Source organism: Equus asinus, chromosome 1 (genome assembly GCF_041296235.1).
Source record: "Equus asinus isolate D_3611 breed Donkey chromosome 1, EquAss-T2T_v2, whole genome shotgun sequence".
Lineage (NCBI taxonomy): Eukaryota > Metazoa > Chordata > Mammalia > Perissodactyla > Equidae > Equus > Equus asinus.
In genome coordinates, this window is record NC_091790.1 from 173,527,200 (window position 1) to 173,550,964 (window position 23,765).

The 23,765-nt window shown below is 41.2% G+C and overlaps 1 protein-coding gene across 2 annotated transcripts in view; it reads left to right on the forward strand.

The window, feature by feature from the left end:
* Window positions 1-23,438, forward strand: part of MET (MET proto-oncogene, receptor tyrosine kinase) — a 112,363-nt gene extending 88,925 nt beyond the window's left edge. For both annotated transcript variants that reach the window (XM_014838330.3, XM_070512237.1), the window contains 7 exons: window positions 2,204-2,434; window positions 4,365-4,445; window positions 6,534-6,715; window positions 9,668-9,777; window positions 11,272-11,437; window positions 20,952-21,088; window positions 21,197-23,438. In XM_014838330.3, coding sequence (XP_014693816.3) covers window positions 2,204-2,434; window positions 4,365-4,445; window positions 6,534-6,715; window positions 9,668-9,777; window positions 11,272-11,437; window positions 20,952-21,088; window positions 21,197-21,407 — 1,118 coding nt within the window. In that variant the 3' untranslated portion in view covers window positions 21,408-23,438. The remainder of the gene's footprint in view (window positions 1-2,203; window positions 2,435-4,364; window positions 4,446-6,533; window positions 6,716-9,667; window positions 9,778-11,271; window positions 11,438-20,951; window positions 21,089-21,196) is intronic.
* Window positions 23,439-23,765: the final 327 nt, after the last annotated feature.

Here is a 23,765-nt window from a genome sequence, read left to right on the forward strand (position 1 = left end):
ACACAGTGGACAAATCAAATCCAGTTTATAATTTTCATATTTAGATCTCTGTTATTTTATATTCACATTTAATAGCTCCAACCTGAGGTCATTAAAATTCACAATTAAAGTTTACATAATCTTCTTTCAACCTCGTTACTCACCAAACCTCTGTCATTGTTGCCAAGAAGCTTGTTTCATCCTTTTTCCTGCATTGCACCTGATTCTTGGAGACATGGGAAAGTAGGCAAAAGAAGGCCCTCCAGGGAGAAAAAGGAAATGCATAACCAGCACCTAATGAAGAAGCAACTACAGAGCCTTTCTCTAGCTGGTGGGGACCGCCTCCTCATCAGTCTTTCACGCAGACCTAGAGTGTCTGTGATGTTACACCAGAATCACACATTGATGATTTCAGTTGGTTTGTGCACGTTTGAACTTAGCCCAAGGGTCAGTAGAATTTCCACGCCAGAGGACTTCGCTATGTCTCACCGAGGATTTCCCTTGATGTCTGCGCCTCTGAGAATTCAGAACCCTGATCTCCAGGTGCAAAGGTTTAGGAAGTAAAAGTGAAGGAACTGGGTTTAGAGAGGCTCATTTGCATTTCCAGCCCATAGGGAAGGTTTGGAGACCCTGACTCTTTGGGATTAAAGGAACAGGCAGCCAGCTAGGCTCCCTTCTTCCCTCACCCATCCAACATCTCAAGTACTCCTCTGATAGTCTAGATCCTTCCTTGAAGATTGCATCTGTCTTATTTCCAGCTAATGATTCCTATAACTATAGGTGGCCCCCAAAGCTTTTCTGGCTCTACTGTTGAGATTTACTACTCTGGCCAAATTGATTTGTTATTAACCAAACTGTCCACTGTGGAAAATACTAAAAATGCTTAAATGGGGTTAGGAATAGTCTGGATACCATCAACTTTCTGTAACATGCCCCTCTCTCAAGTTCTGACTTTCCTGCTCATTTGCAAACAAACAATATTACCTTTTGGTTCCAGCGGGGACCTCCTACATAACCCTGTCCCCTCTCCCCACATTATATACTAATACATTTCAGTACCCTGCCTACCTCATCTTCAAGTCAGTTGCTTTGGATATGATGCCCTCTCCTTGACCTGCACGGATTCCCTGCCCGGTGGAAAGGGTAGAGAACCTGGTGGCTTTTCTGCCCTATTTGGCATTCTCAAGCCCACAATTTCTTACCCCTGAAATGGAAAAGCTTCACATTGCAATAGGGAACCTTGCCTGAGGCTCTTACAGATCTCTGGTTGTAAAGATCAACTTATAAGAATGCTGATACCTTTCCAAAGGGCCTCAACTAAGCAGTGGGCACAGCACGCTAACCCAGCTCCAACCTGCCTTCTCTAAACAGCAATAACACTAAATCTGCTACCATCACCGCATGATGGCGAGTTTACCACTAATGTGAAAAGCTTTCAGTTCTGAAAAGTTAGCCATTATTTATTTCTAATCATATATAAAATATTTCACTATATTTATTTTTCCTTGGCCAGGAACCCAGATAGGTTTCAAGCAATCCTAATTAATTCGATTAATAAACACTAGTCCCTCAAAAGGCATCTGTGTCATTTTCTTCTATTTGAGTTGGATTTTTGTGAGACAAGGCAGCTGCTTGACTACTTTTGCTGCTTCCCATTCGTAAGAATATAGTATATTAAAAAAGAAACCTCCAGCATGGCTTTTTGCTGTATTTAAAAAGAGAGATGTCTAAGGAAAGGAAGAGAGTAAACAAGCTTTCAAAGTTAATGCTCAGGAGCCGGCCAGGCGGTACAGTGGTTAAGTTCACATGCTCTACTTCAGTGGCCTGGGGTTCGTGGGTTCAGACCCCTGGCACGGACCTACACACTGCTCATCAAGCCATGCTGTGATGGCGTCCCACATACAAAACAGAGGAAGATCGGCATGGATGTTAGCTCAGGGATAATCTTCCTCAAGCAAAAAGAAAAGAGTGCTCAGTCTACTTAAAAGAAACTTCATAAACATTTTTTTTAAAACAGTTGTACATATACATCTTTTCCCAACTTACTGTGTTTATTAAACCAATTCTTTCGTAAAGCCTCTTCCTAGCCTCATTCAATGATAAAACCAGCATTTCTCTAATTTTAAAAATCAGCTTCATTATTAATTTAATCTGCTGCCCCTGTTGCATTCCCCAGTAAGTGAGGGTTTGCTATTGTTTCAAATAATGTTGCTTTATCTTGCAGACCAGTTTCCTAACTCATCTCAGAATGGATCATGCAGACAAGTGCAGTATCCTCTGATGGACCTATCCCCCATCCTAACTAGTGGGGACTCTGATATATCCAGTCCATTACTGCAAAATACCGTCCACATTGACCTCAGTGCTCTAAATCCAGAGCTGGTGCAGGCAGTCCAGCACGTAGTGATTGGGCCTAGTAGTCTGATTGTGCATTTCAATGAAGTCATAGGAAGAGGTAAGTATTTCCACTCAGCTTTTGGTTAAAGACCATTTTCCAGTAAGCATTTTATCTTCTGCCTTTGCAGATTAGGAACTTAGACAATGGTGAAAGCAACTGACAGAGCAGTGATAACAAGTGCTCCTGATTTCTGTTCTGCAAAAATACAGCCTTGCAAATCATATCCAGGGGGATCTGCCCCTGTGCATGGAGGCAATTTGATAATCTCCTGAACACATTAGAAATAAATCACATTCTTTCCTCACCTTTTTCATAATGGCAACTATAGTTTCTTGGAAGGTGCCATTTACTTCCTTCTAAAAATCATTCTTTTAAGTTCCAGTATTTTTACTCATACCTCCCTCCAGTCTTTCTTTACCCTGAGAACAGTGACTGACTCCATGAAGTCCTGGTTTATAGCAGTTTGTACACTGCTGGACAGCATCAGAAGACAGGGAATTTATAGCATCCCCCTGATCTGAAGCAACATATATCATCTCTACAATGCACTCCAATTTCTTTATACAAGGAGGAATGAATATTTGTAATAAGCCAGCCAGAGCAGCAGTAACAGCTAACATAACACAAGTATTTGAGGAAATGTTTAGCAGGAAAAGAAACCAACCAGAGGCTAGGAAATTAACTCCACTCTCCCCTTTTTTTCTAAAAAGCTTTTACCTTTAATACTGAATGGCCTCTGATCCCTTTCATTCAATATGTGCTGCAAGAGGCAGCACAGGCATCTGCCAGCGTGATGCAGAGGAAGGTGATGGGATGGTGTGCCTTGTATAAAAATGAGGCCTTCCCATTTTCCTGTGATAGCATCCACACGTTCCTCCATCCCATACTCCAGGTCTTAATCCTTAGCATGCTCCCCTTCCCAAATAGCAGCTTCGCTGTTAACAAACATGTTTCACATCAGAGTAATATATAGTTCTGTTACTGGTCTATAAATCCTAGTAATTGCACCAGCTTTAGAAGGTGTGCCCTCGCTGATTATGTTCTAATTCTACACATTGTAAAATTATAATTTTCTATTTTTATGGTGAAAAGTGCTAAAGTGGGAATTATTTCTCTTATGAAGTAATAATCATTAATGATTCTGTAATATGACTTACGTATATGTTTTTTTCCCAGTGGAATATGAGCCCTCAAGAGCATAGCTTTTATTTGATTCATCTTTGCATTACAAGAGGGGAGACTCTCGCCTGAGACTCACCTACTAGGCACTCAGGGAGTCCCGGAGGCTAGATGCATTAATTAGTGAGTGACTTACACAGCCATCAGACGTTTGGCACCTCTGGGGAAAATTACTGCCACTGGATGAAAGGCCACCATTGGGAAAGTGATGTGGCTAAAGCCAGAGAGAACTAGACAAAATGATTCAGAGTGAATTTGCTTCACTTGGGCCTCTTAGTTTCTGCCAACCTGGATTATGTGTTAACCGGTGACTAAGGGGGGAAATCCTTATTCTGTAATGCTCATCTTACTTCTAATGGTAACCTTTTTATTTCGTTTCAGTTTATTGGAATATAGGGAACTTATTTAATTGCATTTCTTCATGTGGATCAAACTTTATTTTCATGTTTAAAAGGTATTATTTGACTGATCCTTAAAAATATAGATTTCTTTTATGAGGCAGATGTTACTCCTGTTTTCAGTGGTTCCACTATGGTTGAATGTTTTATTATATTAGCCTTTAATAACAGTTATGTCACCTAAATTTTTTACCATGTATTAAATAATCATATTGCTTATGCCTTTGGGTACAATGTCTTACATCTAGTATATTCACACACACACAGTGGTAGTATTCAGAAGTAGAAGAAACAATGCACTTTTTTGCCATGTAGGAAAAAAAGGAAATGAAGATCATGAAGGACTTGATAAACAATTATTGCACAATTAAAAGTAATGCAGCACTAATCAAGTTCCCTCTTTCATGTAGGACATTTTGGGTGTGTATATCATGGGACTTTGTTGGACAATGATGACAAGAAAATTCACTGTGCTGTGAAATCCTTGAATAGTAAGTGATGTTTTATTTAATGGTGGACTACACTTTTGTGGTTTGCAAACTAGTCAATAGTTCATAATAAAATGTTGATTTAGGACCAGCCTTGTGGCCTGTGGTTAAGTTCTGTGCTCTGCTTCAGTGGCCCAGATTCAGTTGCCAGGCACAGATCTACACCACTTGTCTGTCAGTGGCCATCCTGTGGCAGCAGCTCACGTACAAAAAGAGGAAGATTGGCAGTGGATGTTAGCTCAGGGCAAATCTTCCTCAGCAAAAAAAAAAGAAAGAAAGAAAGTTGATTTACACTATCCCTTTTGGAAAAATCAGCGACTGCTGGAACTGTGTATCTAATCCTGAAAATTTTTTGGTCTAAATTCTTATTGAAATATTTCCTCAGAAATTTTCGTCAGAGCCCTCATAAGTAAGAGTGAGGGAGAAATGAGGTTCTTGGATGAGCTGAGCATCATTTAACTATGTTTGGCTTATGATATTTGTTTTGCAAGTGACATTTATGGAAACTATTGGAAGCATGTTGGCAGATACAGTAGTAATGACTCATTTTACCCAGAGGCATTACTATAATTATTTTTTAACCACAACTTTCATTAAAAAGAAAAAAAATGAAATAAGACAAACAGGAGAAAACTATGCTGGCAGAAAATTAAAAAACCGTAAATGTGGTAATACCTCATTTATCCGCATTTTTGGGGAATGAGGTATTCCACATAAATAAACTTCCTAAACAAGTGAAACTCACTCCCCCCCCCTTTTAATGCTAGAACATTTTAAAACATTTTAGCATTTATTGAGAAAATCTTTTTTAAATGGAAGGCATTCTCCATTTAAGAAACAGGGAATGCTTCCAAACATAAACTAAGTCTTTAATGATGACCAGGCATAAATTACTCTCTCATACAACCCAGTGGACTCCTCAGCTAGTTTTCCTGGCTCCACCTTTGCTGACAGGTCTCACATATAAAGTCAGTGTGCTTGCCTTTTCTAAATTTCTGCTTATAATTTGCAGCAGACTGAAAAATGTTAACCAGCTATATTACAAATTTATATTGGCATTAATAAGCTTTAAATGCACGAGAAGAAGATTTTCCTGAAAGATACGTTTGCCAGAACTCTTTCAGCCTTTTTTTTTACATAAATCTCCATGCTGAGCAGTGCTCTATATGGTTGATTTTGTTGGAAGTCTGACCACGAGGTAATTAAAAGAACAGTGTCTATGAAACCCAGCTAGAAAGTGTGATGGATTAAGTATGATTGTCAGTAAATTGGCCTCATGAGAGAGCACCACTGCCAATTGTACTCAGAACAATCCTAACACCAAGAAATCTTTCTCTGACCCTGGTGTGCATTGATCTCGATTCAGTCCAGATGGACTTCGAGGTCTCAGAATGCATTGCATTTGTAAAAGAATCTCGTCACTGAGACTGGTACTGGTCAGATTAATAAATTAAAGGCTGTTAACTCCTCATTGATGCTGACTAGTGTCAGGCCCTCAGGATCACTATCTGGAAGTGATTAGAAGCTATTATACCAAAAAAAGTCTACGTAGATATGACATTGTGGTCATATGACCGCATGACAGTAATTAGTCTTCAGATCCTCCTAGGCCAGGGATCAGAAAACCATGCCCCACCGCCTGTTTTCGTAAATAAAGTTTGTTGAGATTCAGCCACTTGTTGTCTGTGGCTGCTTTTGCACAACAACGGCAGGGTTGAGTATTTGCAACAGAGACCATAGGGCCCATAACGCCAAAAAATATTTACTCTCTGGCCCCTTAGAAAAGTTTGCCCCCTCCTGCCCTAGAAAATCAGTACAGAAACGGACTGAGCGGCTTCCTCGCCTTTTTCCGTGTGAGACAAACTGATTGCTAGACTCTATCTTACGGAAGTGGGTGTAGGTGGTGACTTGAAGGGGCAGCACTGGGTGACATCATTTACCCAGATGTACTCCCAAAAACACGCTGAGGACGAAGCCTCAGGGCAAGACGTCACCCTATGGTTTTACATTCCATTGCCAGCCCCATCTGAACTTGATAAAGTATTCGTTGTTCCATAATGAACTTAATGTCTTCACCGCTGGATTTCTCAGGAATCACTGACATAGGAGAAGTTTCCCAGTTTCTCACCGAGGGAATCATCATGAAAGATTTTAGTCATCCCAACGTTCTCTCGCTCTTGGGAATCTGCCTTCGAAGTGAGGGATCTCCACTGGTGGTTCTACCGTACATGAAACATGGAGACCTTCGAAATTTCATTAGAAATGAGACCCACGTAAGTGTATTACCAAGCTTGGAAGCCAGCCAGCCTTCCAGGATGTGCCTTATTTTGAACCTTTTTAAAAGCTTTTAGCTGAAGAAGTGCATGTAAAACGTTGGCACCATTCACATGTAAAAGACCAATTCAGTTCGCTTTTACTTCAAAATCCTCTATCCCAGTGGGAAGATAGTGATATCTAGAAGGATTTCCTGGGGGCAGTGATTCACCCGCCCTGCAAACAACCTTGCTCTACCATCCCCCTGATAGGTACATTTAGTCATGTTTGAGTGCCTGCTATATGCCAGAAACTGCATAGCACAGGAAACAGAGGCAGAATGAGCCTCAGCCCACGTGGAGTTTTAACTCTAGAAGGAAAGACATTGAAGAACTAATTACAAATGAGTCCTTTACTATTTCTAAAACTTGCCACCTGGTCTCCTGCCTCAGGACTTTGCACTTGCTGTTCCTGCTGCCTAGAACACTCTTCCCCAGAATATCCACGTATCTCACTTATTCACCAACTTCAGCCTTTTGCCCTAATGTCATCTTCAAAATGAGCCTTCCCTGAACTTTCTAAATTGCAGCTGACCCACCCCACCCCCATGCCTTCTGTCTGTTTCCTCTCCCTTGCTGTATTTTTCTCCATCACTCTTACCATCATCTTGATGCAGGCTCGGTGAGTCAAGGAGTCGAAAGAAAGATTTCTTGGACTCTCAAGGTCTGGCAGTAGTGCTCCTTTATTCAGAAAATAGCATGGAGTAGCATGGGGATAGGGCCCATGGGCAGGAAGAGCTGCAGCATGGGGACAGGACCCATGGGCAGGAGGAGCTGCAGGCATGGGGACAGGACCCATGGGCAGGAGGAGCTGCAGGCATGGGGACAGGACCCATGGGCAGGAGGAGCTGCAGGCAAAGTAGAGGAAGACTGGCACAGATGTTAGCTCAGAGCTAATCTTCCTCAAGCAAAAAGAGAAGGATTGGCAACAGATGTTAGCTCAGGGCCAATCTTCCTCCCCCTTCCCCCAAAAAATAGCACTATATGCATGCTCACATACACACACATCCCATTAGAATGCAACTCATGAGAGTAGGAATTTTCATGTATTTTGTTCACTGCTGTAGCTCTAACACTTAACATAGTATTCGGTACATGGACTCTCAGTAAATATTTGTTGAATGAATGAGATCAGGGTTATAAAAGAGGTTCTTGCAAATGAGAGTTTCTGAGTGACATTTGTGCCAGGACCTAAGGGGTGGGCAAGCAATGGCCAGGCCAGGGCAGGGAGGGAAGAGAAAGGAGTCCCCAGAACTGAAGTCACAGATGGCCTCACGCCCCTTCTTGGCTCCTGCGTCCAGGCCTCCGTGGTAGTTAACAGAGTAACTTTACTCTGGATCAAAAACAACTTCATAAACATGGGGTCAGGTTCTCAGAGGAAATAAGCTCTAAGATGGTAAAGAAATATCTTGTGTTCAGCCAAAAGAATAAAATACCCCCTGGTAGTGAATTTTGCAGGTAAGACAGATTTACCTTACAGAGCACAGAGCTGCTCTAACAAATCCCACTTTTCCACTTTAACTCTTGTCGTTACCCTGATGAGTTCCTCTGGTTGGCTGTGCTGCCTTCTCTCGGATGTTACTGCCCAGGATTAAAGCGTGATAGGGGTTTCCTATTATCCAGTACCTTGACCTTTTCTTTCTAGTCTGAGGAGTCTGTACTTGCTACAACCATGCACAGGCATGTCCTAAAGAGAAGCCTGACACGCAAGGAACTGGCCGCTCCACATGCTGTGTGCGTGAAGGGGGCTGCAGCCCTCCTTGCAGGGTCCCCATCGCCTGCCTCATGGGTTCACAAACTCCACAGTGGCTGCTGAAGAAGAGATACTCTTTTCTTAAGGACCAGGTGCCAGTAGGGCCACAGTGACATCTATGTGATTTCAGATATAGTTACTAAAGGCATTCCTCTGTCCACCCAGTTTTGAGGATGGAGTTTCTGGAGAATGAGATTTCCTGTTCTCTATGTGGGTCCGGGCCACTGGAGTTGTGGGCTGGTGCTTTAGTACCAGTAAGAGGGCTTCTGATAGGATTGGCTTCACTACAGCGTGGGCTTTAGAGCCTAACAAATTTAGGTTAAAATCCTAACTCTGCCACTTACCGTCTGAGTGGTTTGGGGTGATTTATTTCTCTCTGAACTTCCTGTATTAACCATGTGTATCTGATGCTCTGACCTGTGGGGCCTTGCTGAGCAGGGACGGATGGCCCCTCCCAGGACTAGCAAATTCCCAGAGACAATAAGCAAGTCACCTTCAAAGAACAGGGCTTTCCTAAGCAAACCAACCAGTCCAGAGCCCATACCCCAGCCACCACCTTTAAAGGGTGCGCTCACTCTGGGCCACTGTTCCCTTGCCCCAGTCACTTCAGGGCCAGGTACCACAACAAGGACAGGCCCTACACCCAGAGCCTGCTGAAATCGTTCAGACGAGCTAATCCTAAACCTGCTCACCCTGCCTCGCCCATTCCTTCCCACACAAATCACAATAAAGGCTCCAACCTGTTTTCCCCTCGCTCTCTCTGCCTCCTAACCAACCCCAGTGCCGTGGCATGCTCCCTCCTCTTAGGAATTGCAAGTAACAAACTATCTTTTCAGTGGCATTTGTCTCCCATCTGTTGGCCTCACCATACCTGAATAATAATAATAAAACCTACATTTTAAAACACCTCTATTTTCCCATCTGGAAAATGGAACCTGTATCACCCGCCTTACAGAAATGTGTAAGAGTTAGCCAGAATTTATAAAAACATGTAGCCTGGTGCTTTGCAAACAATAGGTACTTAATAAATGATTGCAGCCATCAACAGGGCACAAGTTATTATGTGAAACAAGATAACTCTTATAAATGCTTCAGAATTCTGAGATCATAGCTAGAAGAGTGGGTGTTTAGTTTATGTTTCCAATTCTCTTTGATTACAGAACCCAACTGTAAAAGATCTTATTGGCTTTGGTCTTCAAGTAGCCAAAGGCATGAAATATCTTGCAAGCAAAAAGTTTGTCCACAGAGACTTGGCTGCAAGAAACTGTATGTAAGTATGAGAATCTCTGTGCCCACAGTGCAAACTGAGTGACAAGGAGGAATCTGTTTCCCACTGTTCAAGCCTAGTGAGGATGTTTTCTCTTCTTATGCAAAAGTCCTTCGTTTCCGTTACCGTGTTAATCGGTATATGAGAACTGGGGATGTAGGTGGGACTTTCAGTCTTTATCAAATGGAGAATTTAAAAGGGACTCTCCAGAGGGGGTCTTAAACAGCTGTTGTGTGCTTTTGCTTTTCTTTTCCTTCCCACCGGTAGCCCCCAATCTTGTGGTTTCACACTGCATTAGTATTTGAGAAGGAGAATTTGATATTCAGCATTTTCCAGTGAAAAGGAGAGGGCTGGTGACACAAATACCAACATAGTATAACTTCCCAGAGTGGATTTGAAGTCAGCCTGCAGAAGCCCTACCAAAAATGGTATCTGGGAATGAATATACAAAGAACTTTATTTGTGTCTGGCTGCCTGGGCTGTCTAATACAACAGTCAACAATTTGTAATTGATTCAGTGCTTTTCCCCTGCACAGCACTGATTCATGACTTAGGGTATGTGTGAAGGAAAGAGCTGTGCTATTAATTTCCTACCTTGGTTTTGGTCAAGGTAACAACATAAAAGCCAGCTTAAACAAAAGATACGTAGCCTCAGATAGCGGAAATTGATTGTTGTCGAACCTTGCTGTTTTTCTTAGAAGCTTTACGACGGATCCTATTTCTCTGTTACCTCAGTGGTGGGATATATGAGTTTTATGTTCTAATCTAGACCATTTGAGAATGAAAAAGTGAAATAACAGTCACCTGTCATATCTCCCTCATGAAACTGAGTATTGCTAATAAGCTGACAAGGGGAGATTGGCAATTGTTTTGGGTAGTCAGTTGGCGTACTTGATTTAGCCACAAAGGAAAGCTGAGAGGGGGACCACTTTTACTACGTCTCCAGATCTATGTTAAAGCATAAAGGATTCTCTGGAGCTGGCCCCATGGCCGAGTGGTTGGGTTTGCACTCTCTGCTTCGGTGGCCCAGGATTCGCCAGTTTGGGTCCTGGGTGCAGACCTGTGCACTGCTCATCAAGCCATGCTGTGGCGGCATCCCACATAGAAGAACTAGAATGACCTACAACCAGGATATTCAACTATGTACTGAGGCTTTAGGGAGAAAAAAAAAAAAAGAGTAAGATTGGCAACAGATGTTAGCTTGGGGCCAAGCTTCCTCACCAAAAAGCATACTTTAAAGAAAAAAGGATTCTCTTATGCCATATCATTCGTAATCTCTTTCTTTGGCCTGTTTAATTTGTAATGTAAATGTAAAGCATTTTTATTCAAGAAGTCCATTGTAGTTTAGTGTTAGTCAATGGAGGCCCAATGAAGCCCTTCCTGCAGAAGTTATGGATTTCAAATACTGAAGTCGCTTGTTCTAATCAATAGATATTCAGCATTGCTGTAAATTATTCTATTTCAGCCACCAGTAATAACTTTTGTTTTTTTCTGTAGGCTGGATGAAAAATTCACTGTCAAGGTTGCTGATTTTGGGCTTGCCAGAGACATGTATGATAAAGAATACTATAGTGTGCACAACAAAACAGGTGCAAAACTGCCTGTGAAGTGGATGGCTTTAGAGAGTCTGCAAACTCAGAAGTTTACCACCAAGTCAGATGTGGTAACGTATTGATCATTCCCGAACCTTCTCCTCTTTTACTTTCATACCCCACATTTTTAGTAGTTTTATGGCTAATTTTTTAAAAAAGGAAACCTTCACCACTAATCTCAGTTTTCTTCATAAGTAAAAATGAGCTTGATTGTCTAATAGGTACCCATAGTATGGTTTCATGAATCCCTTTATTTATTCAAAAACATTTGTCTAGCAGGGCACCAGGCTAGGTGCTTGGGAAGCCCAGAGCTGAACCAGGCATGAACCGTGTCCTCCAGGAGCTTTGGCTCAGCAGGGAAGAGAAGGCATGCCCATCAATAACTGTCACATAAAGTAGACTGGGATTAGTCCAGCCACTCATAGCTCAAGGCGGGCAGGAATTCACTGTGAGAAATCTGGAAGCTATAACAGACAGGTCTAGCAGTGAAGGCATGATCCCTGCACCTAGCTAGAAACATGCTCTCCTTTATCTGCAGAGGTCATCCTTCTCTCATAGAACAAGCTTCAGAAGGCATGCACCTAAGCACTAAGGGTAGTGCTCACCTGAGCAGCCAGAGCCACTGCTCTGCCCTTCCACCCGGTGGAGGAGGTGGTGCTTGAAATGGGCCTTAACGGAGGATGGAATGAGCAACGAAATAAGAAATACCAATCCACATGAGGCAGAGGGGCAGGGAAGTATCTGCTTCTTTAAAGTTCTGAGGAAATAGTAAGCAGTGGATGATTGGGCAAAAACAGAAGGCGCAGAGGGAAGTTATGAGAGTAAATTGAGGAAAATATATTCATACTAGATCATAGAAGTCCTTAGCAAACTAGCAAGTCTGGAATTTATTCTCCGGCCGTATGGAAACATTAAAGTGTGATCAGATTACAGTCTTTCTTCATTCCGTAAGATGTTCTGAGAGGAGTGGATGCAGGAAGACGAAGTGAGAGGTAGAACTTGAAATAATAGAGAGGCTGTGAGAATGGAAAAGAGATGGAAAGAGAGGCATCTCAGAGGTAGAATTAACAATATTTAGCAAGAAATTGATAAAAGTCAAAGAAGAGCAAGTTATATACTGGTGCAATAACAAGTATGTGAAGCAGGAGAACAGAAGCCAGTTTAGGAAGAAAAATACCAGCTGAGCCTTGAACGTGGTGAGTTTGACTTGGGAGTAGAACGTCCGGGCAGAGAAGTCTGTTAGGCAGATGGAAATGTGCGTCTGTAGTCTGTACAACCTCTTTGGTTGTCTTGGTCAACTTGGGCTGCCGTAACAAAATACCGTAGACTGGGTGGCTTAAACAATAGACGTTTATTTCTCACAGTTCCAGAGGCTGGAAGTGTGAGATGAGGGTGCCAACATGGTCAGGTTCTGGTGAGAGCTTTCTTCCTGGTTTGCACACGGCCGCCTTCTCCCTGTGTCCTCACATGGGGGAGACAGCAAGAGCAAGCTTTCTGGTGTCTGTTCTTAAAAGGGCACTAATCCCATCATGAGGGCCCCACCGTCATGACCTCATCTAAACCCAGTTACCTCCCAGAGGCCCCACCTCCTAATACCATCACACTGGGAGTTAGAGTTTCAGCGTTTGCATTGGGGGTGGAGGAGACACAGTTCAGTCCATAGCAGAGGTCAAGGCTAGAAGTAGGGTTTTGAGAGTCCAAAAACAATTATTCAGGAGAACCTACATATATGAAGTGAGGGAGAAAAGCAGAGGTAGGAGAGTCAGGAGAAGAGACCATCATGAAAGGCAGAGGAAGAGAAAGTTTCGATAAGAAATGAGATATGATCAACAGGGTCCAGTGCTACTCACTGCACAAGAAGGATCTTGGAAGCTGAGTGACTTCGAGGTCTAGAGTGTGCCGAGGAGCCTGGGTATTGAGTTGAATTAAGAGTACACTTATTCTGTTGCATGTCGCAAGTCAAGAGGATTGTGATGTGTGGAGGTAGAGAAACATGAATCTTTCAGTCCTTGAGGATAACAACTGAAAAGGGAAAAAGTGTAAACAGTGGTATCAGCAAAAAGACGGACAGAAAATAATGTTAATGGAGGGCATAGGCCTCAATAGAGAAAGGGTTGCCGGCCGTTGAGAGAGAACAGGGCACAGGGATCTGAGGGCAGCGTTGGGAAGCGAGAAGTCATCTACCCTCCTCCCTGGGAGTTAGCAAGAGGGAGAGGTGTGGCCCCTGTTGGTAAGAGTTTCAAAGATATTTTAGTCTTCCAGTGAAAGCAGAATTTCAGTTCCTGAGGAAGTGGGGGAGAAAGAGAATAAGTTGAGGGTGACTGGGAGTTTATCTTCAATAAACAAGTGTGACACAGGATGTGGTGAACGACTGAGACTTCAGGATGGACGAGGATGTGATAGCACATGTTAGAGCTTAATGCCTGGGATTCTGATCCTGAAAGACTCTGAAAAAAATCAAAGAAGTGGGTACTAGAGAGTTAGGCTGGGGACGTGTTAGTGATTGTGGCAGGTGAAGGCATAAGATAGGGAGAATTAACCCATCTTCCAAGAACCTACATTTCACCCAGACTTGACTGTCAGTCTACCATTAAGAACCAGATCCAACTCTTACAACTCAGAAAGAAGACAACTCCATTTTAAAAAATAGACAAAAGATTTAAATAGATATTTTACTAAAGAGATACATGAATAGCTAACTAATAAGAATATGAAAACATATGCTCACACAAAGACTTGTACATCAGTGTTCAGAGTAGTAGTATTCATAGTAACCAAAAACCAGTAGCAATCCTAATGTCCTTCAACTGGTGAATGGATAAACCAAACGTGGTACATCTATACAATGGAACAATACCATTCAGTGATATAAAGGAGCTATTGATGCATGCTACAACATGGATAAACCTTAAAAACTCTATGTCGGGGCCAGCCCAGTGGCGCAGCGGTTAAGTGCACGCGTTCTGCTTTGGCGGCCTGGGGTTCACCAGCCCGGATCCCGGGTGGACCTACGCACTGCTTGTCAAGCCATGCCGTGGCAGGTGTCCCACATATAAAGTAGAGGAAGATGGACATGGATGTTAGCTCAGGGCCAGTCTTCCTCAATGAAAAGAGGAGGATTGGCAGCAGTTAGCTCAGGGCTAATCTTCCTCAAAAAAAAAAAAAACTTTTTGTCAAGTGACAGAAGACAGACTCAAAAGATTACGTGTTAAATGATTCCATTTAAATGAAATTTCTAGAAAGAGACAAAACTGTAGAGACGGAAAACAGATCAGTGGTCGCCTAGGACTGAGAGTGGGAGTGAAGATTGACTATAAATGGGCATGAGGGAACTTTCTGGGATGTTGGAATTGATCTAAAACTGAATTGTGATGATCATTGCACAACTATGTAAATTTACATCATCACCTATATACTTACAATTGGCAAATTTTATGATATATAAATTATACCTCAGCAAAGCTGTTAAAACAAGACAAAACAAAAAGAGCCTGATGAAATTTTGGCTGTTCAAGGCAAGAGTTGAGATTCTGAGCTTTTTGACAACCCCACAAACACACCCCTACCTCCACCAATATACTCACAGAGTACGGAGGCCAGCACTTCTCACATAGCAACTATCACTCAAATACTTGACTGGAAATTTACAGAGGCTTCTGTAGAAATGAAGTACTGTGTCTCTCTTCCTCTCATTAAAAGACACTATATTATATTACATAAGGGGTGAAACTGGGTAATCCCTGCACAGTGCTGCTTTGGCAAATGGTTATTGATTGCAAGGATAAATTTGCGTGAAGTTTCATTTCCAGGATAGCACAGTCTTTTGAATGTTGACATGGAACATTTCCAAAAGCATGTAATAAGCTCTATATATGTTGAAACCTACAAACAAAAACTTGCCTGCTTGTAGAAAGGTCCGCTTTTTCACAAATACTCAGAAGGAGTTCAGCTAAAGTCTGAATACTCTTGAAACTCATTCAGAAAAAATGGGAGTGCCACTATACTTGCAGTTACTCAAACCCAGTATTGTACAGTGTTTCACACTTAGCACAAATGCTTCCATTAAAGTCAGTATTGACTTCTCAGTTGTTCAACCAGCTGGCTTTTTCATACTGCTTCAGCATTCTGCAGCATTTAACATTGTCAACCACTCCTTCCTTCTTGAAATGTCCTCCTTCTTTGGTTTCTGGGACTCTGCACCATCTGGTTTTCCTCCTGCTTCTTGGTTGTGTTTTCTTTACCCTTGACAGCTTCTCTTCCTTCTTTCACATCCCACATCATACAACTGTCCCCCAGGATTTTGGTTTTCAGGTGTCAGCCAGCCTCAACAATTTCAACCATTCCCATCACCAGTCACCTTTCAACCTCTCTTTCTGGATGTTTTCCTCAGCCTCACAAATTTACCATGTTCAAAGTCAAATTCCTTCCTGCCAACTGTCAATTCCTCACTTCTTTATTTCCATTAATGGCATCTCCATTGTGCAATATAACGGCTCTTCACCCTTTTTAGTGTCCAGTTCTTCAAGTTGTGAAGAATGCATATAGTTGTATGACCACCACCACCAAAGCCAAGACATAGAACAGTTCTATCACCCCAGAAAATTTCCTGGTGCCTTTTGTAGCCGCTCCTCCCTTCTCCCTGGGACCTGGAAACCACTGGTCTGTTTTCTGGCTCTAGAGTTTTACCTTTTTAGAACGTCATATAAATGGAATCACAGTAAGTAGCCGTTAAGTCTGTCTCCTTTCACTCACCATAATGCCTTTGAGAGTCATCCATGTTGTGGTATCAGTGGCGTCAGTGTATCAGTAGTTATTCCTCTTTTTGTTTTAGTGGTGAGAAAACACATAACATAAAATCAACCATCTTAACGAGTTGTTTTTTTTAAAGATTGGCACCTGAGCTAACATCTGTTGCCAATCTTCTTTTTTTCCTTCTTCTTCTCCCCAAAGCCCCTCAGTACATCGTTGTGTATTATAGTTGTAGGTCCTTCTATTAACCATTTTTAAGTGTAGGGTACAGTAGTGTTAACTTTATGCACATTGTTGTGCAACTGCTCTCTCGAACTTCTTTATCTTGCAAAACAAACTCTATGGACGCTGAACAACTCCACATTTCCTCCTCCTCCCAGCCTCTCTGGCAACCACGATTCTACTTTCTGTTTCTAAGAGTTTGAATACTGTAGATACCTCATATAAGTGGAATCATGTAAAGTTTGTCTTTTTGTGACTGGCTTATTTTACTTAGCATAATGCCCTCAAGGTTCATCCGTGTTGTAGCATGTGACAAGATTTCCTTTTTTAAGGCTAAATAAATTCCATTGTATGTATATACCACATTTTCTTCATCTATTCATTTGGTGATGGACATTTAGGTTGCTTCCATCTCTTGGCTATTGTGAATAATGTTGCGATGAAAATAGACGTGCAAATACCTCTTCAAGACACTGATTTCATTTCCTTTGAATATATACTCAGAAATGGGATTGCTGGATCGTATGGTAATTCTATTTTCTATTTTTAATTTTTTGAGGACCCTCCATACTGTTTTCTATAGCAGAGTAATTCATTCCTTTTTATTTGTGAGTAGTATTCCATTGTACAGATGTCCCACATTTTGCTTATCCATTCGCCATTTGAAGGACATTTGGGTTCTTTCCAGTTTTAGGAAATTGCTTATATGTAATTATTACTTCTATAGTATTTTCTTAAAGGTTTTCATGTGAACATAATTTTTTATTTCTTTTGGATAAATACCTAGAAGTAGGATTACTGGGTAATAAGATAAGTGTATGTTTAATTTTATGAGAAACTACCAACTGTTTTCGACAGGGGCTGTATCATTTTATATTCCTAACAGTAATATATAAGAGTTCTGGTTGTTTAGCATCCTCACCAGCACTTGGCATTGTCAATCTGGAGGTTTTAGCCATTCCAATAGGTTGTAGTGCTGTCTCATTTTCTCTTTAATCTGTATTTCCCAAATGACCAATGATGTTGAGTATCTTTTCATGTGTTTATTTGCCATCTTTATACTTCCTTTAGTGAAATGTCTACTCAAATCTTTTGTCCATTTTTTTTGTTTTAGAATTTATTTTCTAAAATAAATAAATTTTAGAAAATCACTTTTTTATTGGGTTATTTTTTATTACTGAGTTGTTAAGAGTTCTTCATATATTCTGAATATGAGGTATGTGTTATCAGGTACGTGTTTTTGCATATATATTTTTCCAGTCTGTGGCTTGACTTTTCATTTCTTTACTGTTATCTTTCAAAGAACAGAAGTTTTAAATTTTATTCAAAATTTTATCAGTTTACCAGTTGAAAAATGTTATTAAGTTATCCATTTTTTCAGTCAATTGTAGTTTTCTACAAATTGTCTTGTATCTCAGTTTACCTACTTCTGAATGCTCACATTTGGCTGTCTCTATTCCCTGCTTGCCTCAGCAGTGTCCCTTTCTATCATTGTTTATAGCTTATAACACTCTCTCACATCTAGTCACTGCTTTGGTCTTCACCTTTGATAAAGTTAGGCAGTGATTCTTTAGATGAGCTTACTGCTGGTGCTCAGATGTTCAAAAAGGCTTAACCGTTCCCACAGTAAGCATGAATGGCAGAGCTCTCCTATCTTGAAACTAAAATTGACTTGTTTCCCTCATTCCTAATGCACATGCATTGTACACCCCCTCTCCCTCTCTCTCTCCCACCCCTTCTCTTCCCTCTTTCTTTCTCCCTCTCCCCTCCTCCTCCCTCCCTCCCTCCCCTCCTCCTCTTCCTACTCCTTCTTCTTTCTCTCTCTCTTTCTGTCTTCCCCCACCCTCCCCACCCTTCTTGGTCGTCATCATTCTCCTTCATCTCCTCACCCCTCCCCATCCTGTCAGTGCAAAGCTGTTAAGGGGAGTTTGGAATGCAGACAGTACTGTGCTTTTCCCGGAAACTGCCTCCCTCTCACGTCTCCAGTCCCTCGAGTCCTCCAACCCTCCTCTGATACCCAGTTATTGCTCAAATCCTATAGTTCCTCAGAAACTTATGCAACTCTCCCCCCTTTTTTGTGAATTTGCCTCCAGACAAACTTATAGCCTAGGCATTTAGGGAGACCTGATCCCAGACAAGTAATCAGCCTCGCAGAACTTTGGTTTCCTCATCCTTAAAGCATCTACAAAACCAATTACATTACAGAGTTGTTATAAGGATTAAATAAAACATTTTTTTTTTGGTGAGGAAGATTCACTCTGAGCTAACATCTGTTGCCAGTCTTCCATTTTGTTTTTTTACTGTGAGCTAACATCTGTGCCAGTCTTCCTCTATTTTGTATGTGGGTCACTGCCACAGCATGGCTGAATGGCTGGTGTGGGTCCACTCCTGGGATCCAAACCTGTGAACCTCGGCCACCAAAGTGGAGCATGCTGGTCTTAACCACTACACTATGGAGCTGACCCCAAGATAATCATTTTTTTAAAGGGCATGATGCCTGTGCTCAGCTCATTGTATGATACATACTCTCTCCCACCCCCCTAATTCTGGGTTCAGTCTCGGGGTTCCAGGTTGCCAGTGTGCAGTAGCACCTCTCACCTGTTCTTGTTCAGAAGCCTCCTGACTGGTCTCCGTACTGTGGATCACCTCCCCTATTTGTCTAAAGCGTAGTGTATACAAATGCAATGTCCTGGAGCTCAACTCCAGTCACGTCCCATCGATTTCAGTTTAACCCACTTTCAACATTCACAAACGTCCACAGCATGGTCCTGTTTCAACCTTATCTGTCTGCCGTCCTTTCATGTACTGCACACGTCAATCAGAGTGACCTGTTGTCCTGACAGTTCAAAAAAACACGAGTACTCTCACCCCTAGGCCCACTGCCTCCATCCAGAATGCTCTTTCTGCCCTCACAGTGCATGTACCTATTAAACAAATTCTCCCTGTTCTTCAAGACCCACTGTACTGTGACTTTCTTCCTAAAGCCTTTCTCATTACCCCACTGTTATCTCTTTGACTTTCCACATTTGTACCTCTTTTCTGTTATTGCTCTATATTACAGTTATGATATCTTACTGTTTTATGTGTCAGTTAGTTGCACAATACTCTTAGCCCTGTTAAATCAGCTTTGGGGCCTATCCAATAACTTGGACAGTAACCTAACTTGGACAGTAACCTAATCAAGGTTCACTAGATGCTTGTTAAATTGATTTAAATTTTAATGCAAATTCTGGAACTTGAAGGTTAACACAATGAAGTTGTCAGAAGTGACTCCTAGGATTTTCAAGCTTTGAAAACTTTGATTTTGAAAGGCTGCGGAAGACAGCAAAGTTACCTAGTTCCCACCTGGGAAAGAGTTTGTTTCCTCAATTTGGGTCAAGGCAGTCTTAAAGGGTTCTTGCACTTGGGCAAAGGGAAAGAGCCATTAAGGGAGATTTGTATCAACAACTACAGTGTCTGGTTTCTTTCTTTCGGTTGATCGCAAGGTTCAAGGACATGCTTTATTTTCCTTCCCGCTGCATATTACGAGCTACACTTCCTTCTCAGGGTTTTCCTACTCCACCTGTCTGGTCTGCATTCTCCTTCCCCTCCAAGCTTCTTTTTTCTCAGAGCCTCTTTCTCCCCCCATAGGCTTCTCAGTCCATGAGTGTCCTGGAAGTGTTGGCTAAGCAAGAGCTGACTGCCTGGGTCCTCTGCCCTGGCGTGACCCACACATGCTGACTTACCCTCATTGTGTCATTATCACCGTGGCACACGTCCAGGGGGAGATAATGTGTATGACCTGATCTATTCCTAGTGTTTTAAATCAAGAAATTGCGTATTTAGTGCAGTTTAGTAGACCAAGCAAGACCCAAGAGTCAAGAACTCTTAAATGTTTATCCTAGTGTGAATTCACATTTATTGAGGAATTTTTAGAAAGTCTCTTAACTTCCTGGTGTCCCTGCGGTCTTCCTATGAAGTACTGATACAACCGTTTTATACTAATCTCCTACTTTAACATTCTCAAATTACAGTTATTGTATTGAAATTAGTTTTCAGTCGAGAGACTTGCTGCCTAGCAGTTTTATAACTTCTGTTTTTAATATGGATTTTTACTTATACTGACTTAGATCTTTTAACATTAACTTTTAGATACCTTACGTTTCTTAAAGACTATTTACATTCATTTGTGAAATCCCACAAATTTAAATTTTGCAAGGCTTATTTGTCTTCTTCTTTTACTAATAATCTAAAATTGTGGTGAAAAGAGAAGGATAGAAAAGAGAAAGATTGGAAAAGAGAAGTATAGAAACATGTTAATGCTTTGATCCATAAGAGAGAACTTGAAGTTCATACTCCACTAACTACAGACGAAATCTTCCTCATCCTGTGGACTTCAGACAGTCTTTTTGAAAACTTTACATTTACTTGTGCTCTAAACTTTATCCAATTCTACTTTAAACAAGTCATAAAAAGTATAGTTTACTAACTGCCTTTAAGGAAATTTTTGCCCGAAACAGCAATAGTACTGAATATTCTAAGCCAAGTTTTAGTTATTAAGACCTACTGATCACCTTTCACATTTGTACAGTCAAACTCCTCTCACATGGACTCTCCCTTCCCTTGTTTGACTAGTGGTCCTTTGGCGTGCTCCTCTGGGAGCTGATGACAAGAGGAGCACCACCTTATCCCGATGTCAACACCTTTGATATAACAGTTTACTTGTTGCAAGGCAGAAGGCTCTTACAACCAGAGTACTGCCCAGATCCCTTGTAAGTAGAAATTCTGACAGAATCCTCTATAGCTCTTATGTTCTTTACTTTTGCAGAAATGCTTGCCTTCAAAGGGTCTCTCAGAGCATTTCTTCCTTTCTGAAACAGGTATGAAGTGATGCTAAAATGCTGGCACCCTAAAGCTGAACTGCGCCCATCCTTTTCTGAACTGGTCTCCAGGATATCAGCGATATTCTCTACTTTCATCGGGGAGCACTACGTCCATGTGAACGCTACTTATGTGAATGTGAAATGTGTTGCTCCATATCCTTCTCTGTTGTCATCACAAGATAACGTTGATGGCGAGGTAGATACATGATGGATGGGTACACCACTGGCCCCCTTCTGAGAAACATCACAGAACTGTCCAAACAACAGTCCACCCTTTGTCCAATGTTTTTTCACTGCCTGGCCACTGAAAGGCCACCAGATATTTTTTGCTTCTGCCAAAATTGCACTATTATAGGACCTTATATTGTTATTTAAAATAACTGGATTCTAAGGAATTTCTCATCTGACAAAGCATCAGAGCCAGAAGCTTTGTCCCCCAGGCCAGTGTCCAATGGCAACACTGCAGCTATGATGACACTCCTGTCACAGTCAAGCCAAAACCTGAATTCTGGGTTGAAATTTTTGAAAATCGGGATCTCTTCTGATTTCACATGAGGAACTGAGGCGATGAATTTTGAGGACTTCTTGATCACGGAAAATTCAAAAGAAGCGGTAGTGTCCAGGACATATATGGCAGCCCCAGGACCAGGCCGCTCGTTTAGAATTAAAGCGTTTCAAAGAACTTTTATATATTGTATGGTCTCTAACATTTTTTATTACTGATGTTGTCATTTGCCCATTAGGCAAACATTCTCTTTTAAATTTTTGCATACACATTCCTCTTATGGGAGAAATATCCATAGGCAACACAGTCAACATTTCAAAACAACAGGACATGAAATGTGTTTATAAATTAATAGGGATATTTACATATTGTACATAGATGACATGAAGAAGGTTTTCATAAAATAGCTTAGTCACAATGGAATATTTAGTTGTCGTTTGAAAATCAACTGTTTGAGAATGATGCTATTCTGATCTAATGAATGTGGACATTTAGATGTTTTGTCTATATTTTTTTTAAATGACGTCTCTGCAAATAAGATAAGTAATTTGTGATGATAAGTGTGTCTAAGGTAATTCAGCATGTTTTTAAAGCAGAATACATCTGACTAAAAGGTTCATTGGTTCCAAAAACAGCTCTCATATAGGGCAAAGAAATGATCAATGGCCTGGAATATTAGCCTCTTTCTCAGTGGCAACTTCCTATCCCCAAAACAGTTGGAGACAATAAAGCTTTTGGGGAGTCCTGTTTTGCATTAGGGTATATTTTGTGTTAAGCAAAACACATTTTAGGGGAAAAAAAAGCAATTGAAAGTTCTGGCCATTTCGCCAGGATGAACAGTTACTCTGGGCAGGACTTTTGTGATGTTTTGTTCTGTGGGACTTTGTGCTTACTACTGTATGGTGCATGTGGCACAGGATACTCTAACTGGTTTTGTCAATGTAAACATTTAAAGTATTATATTTTTATAAAAATGTTTATTTTTAATGATATAAGAAAATTTTCGTTAGGCCACAAAAATACTGCACTGTGAACATTTCAGAAAAGGTATGTCAGACTTGGACTAGTAACAGCATGGTTTCAAATGGCTGTAAATAATGATAAGGAAATCTACTGATTGCCAGTACACCCCACCCTCATTACATCACCAGGACTTGAAGCCAAGGGTTAACACAGCAAGCTATAAAGAGAATGCGTTACACTAAAACCCAATAGTAGAATTGGGCTATTGTTGCAAGAGAGTGATCACAACCAAAAGCTCTTTCACATTGGTGGAACTTACCAGCAGACACAAAGAATTGTACTGCAGAGATATTCCCATTCAAATGTTACTATATTTCAAAAGTGTAAAGAGTGATACTAATTCACAGAGTATTGTAAATGGTGGATGACGAAAAAAAAATCTACTCCGCAGAAAGAAATAACTATCTCTACCAATGTCAGGAGAATCAATGCATCAAGTATAGAAAGAACTTATGGAAACAACCCATCAACAAGACTACACACCTGTGTACATATGTTTGAGAAAGCTGCAATGTGAAAATCATGTTTGCTATTTATAAACATGTCCTTAGATTAATGTGTCTGGACAGATTGTGGGAATAAGTGATTCTTCTAAGAATTAGATACTTGTCACTGCCGATACCTGCATTTGAGCTGAATGGTACTTTGTATGTTAATAGTTGTTGTTTTGATAAATCATACAATTAAAATTAAGTGCTGTATCATCTTGTATACTAAGAGTTGGTTATTGCTAGTCATGCTTGATTGCCTGCTTTTACATAATGACACAGGATGTCTAAGATTGATTTCACCTGGCTGCTTCAAGATGGTCCATTTATGAGAACCTTAGTCAAGTTAATGCATGAGCAGCTAAACTAATTTGCATCCCTGAATCTCTGGAAGCCTTTGGGTTTCTAATTTGGCCCTGAGTTGCCAAATTACTTGCATTTCTCTGACAATCTTTCAACTGCTAGGGCACGTGGCTCCAGCAAAGTGCATCCGTGAACCAGAAGATATGACAACAGAGCTGCAACCCCACAGTTAGCATAGAAATACCTA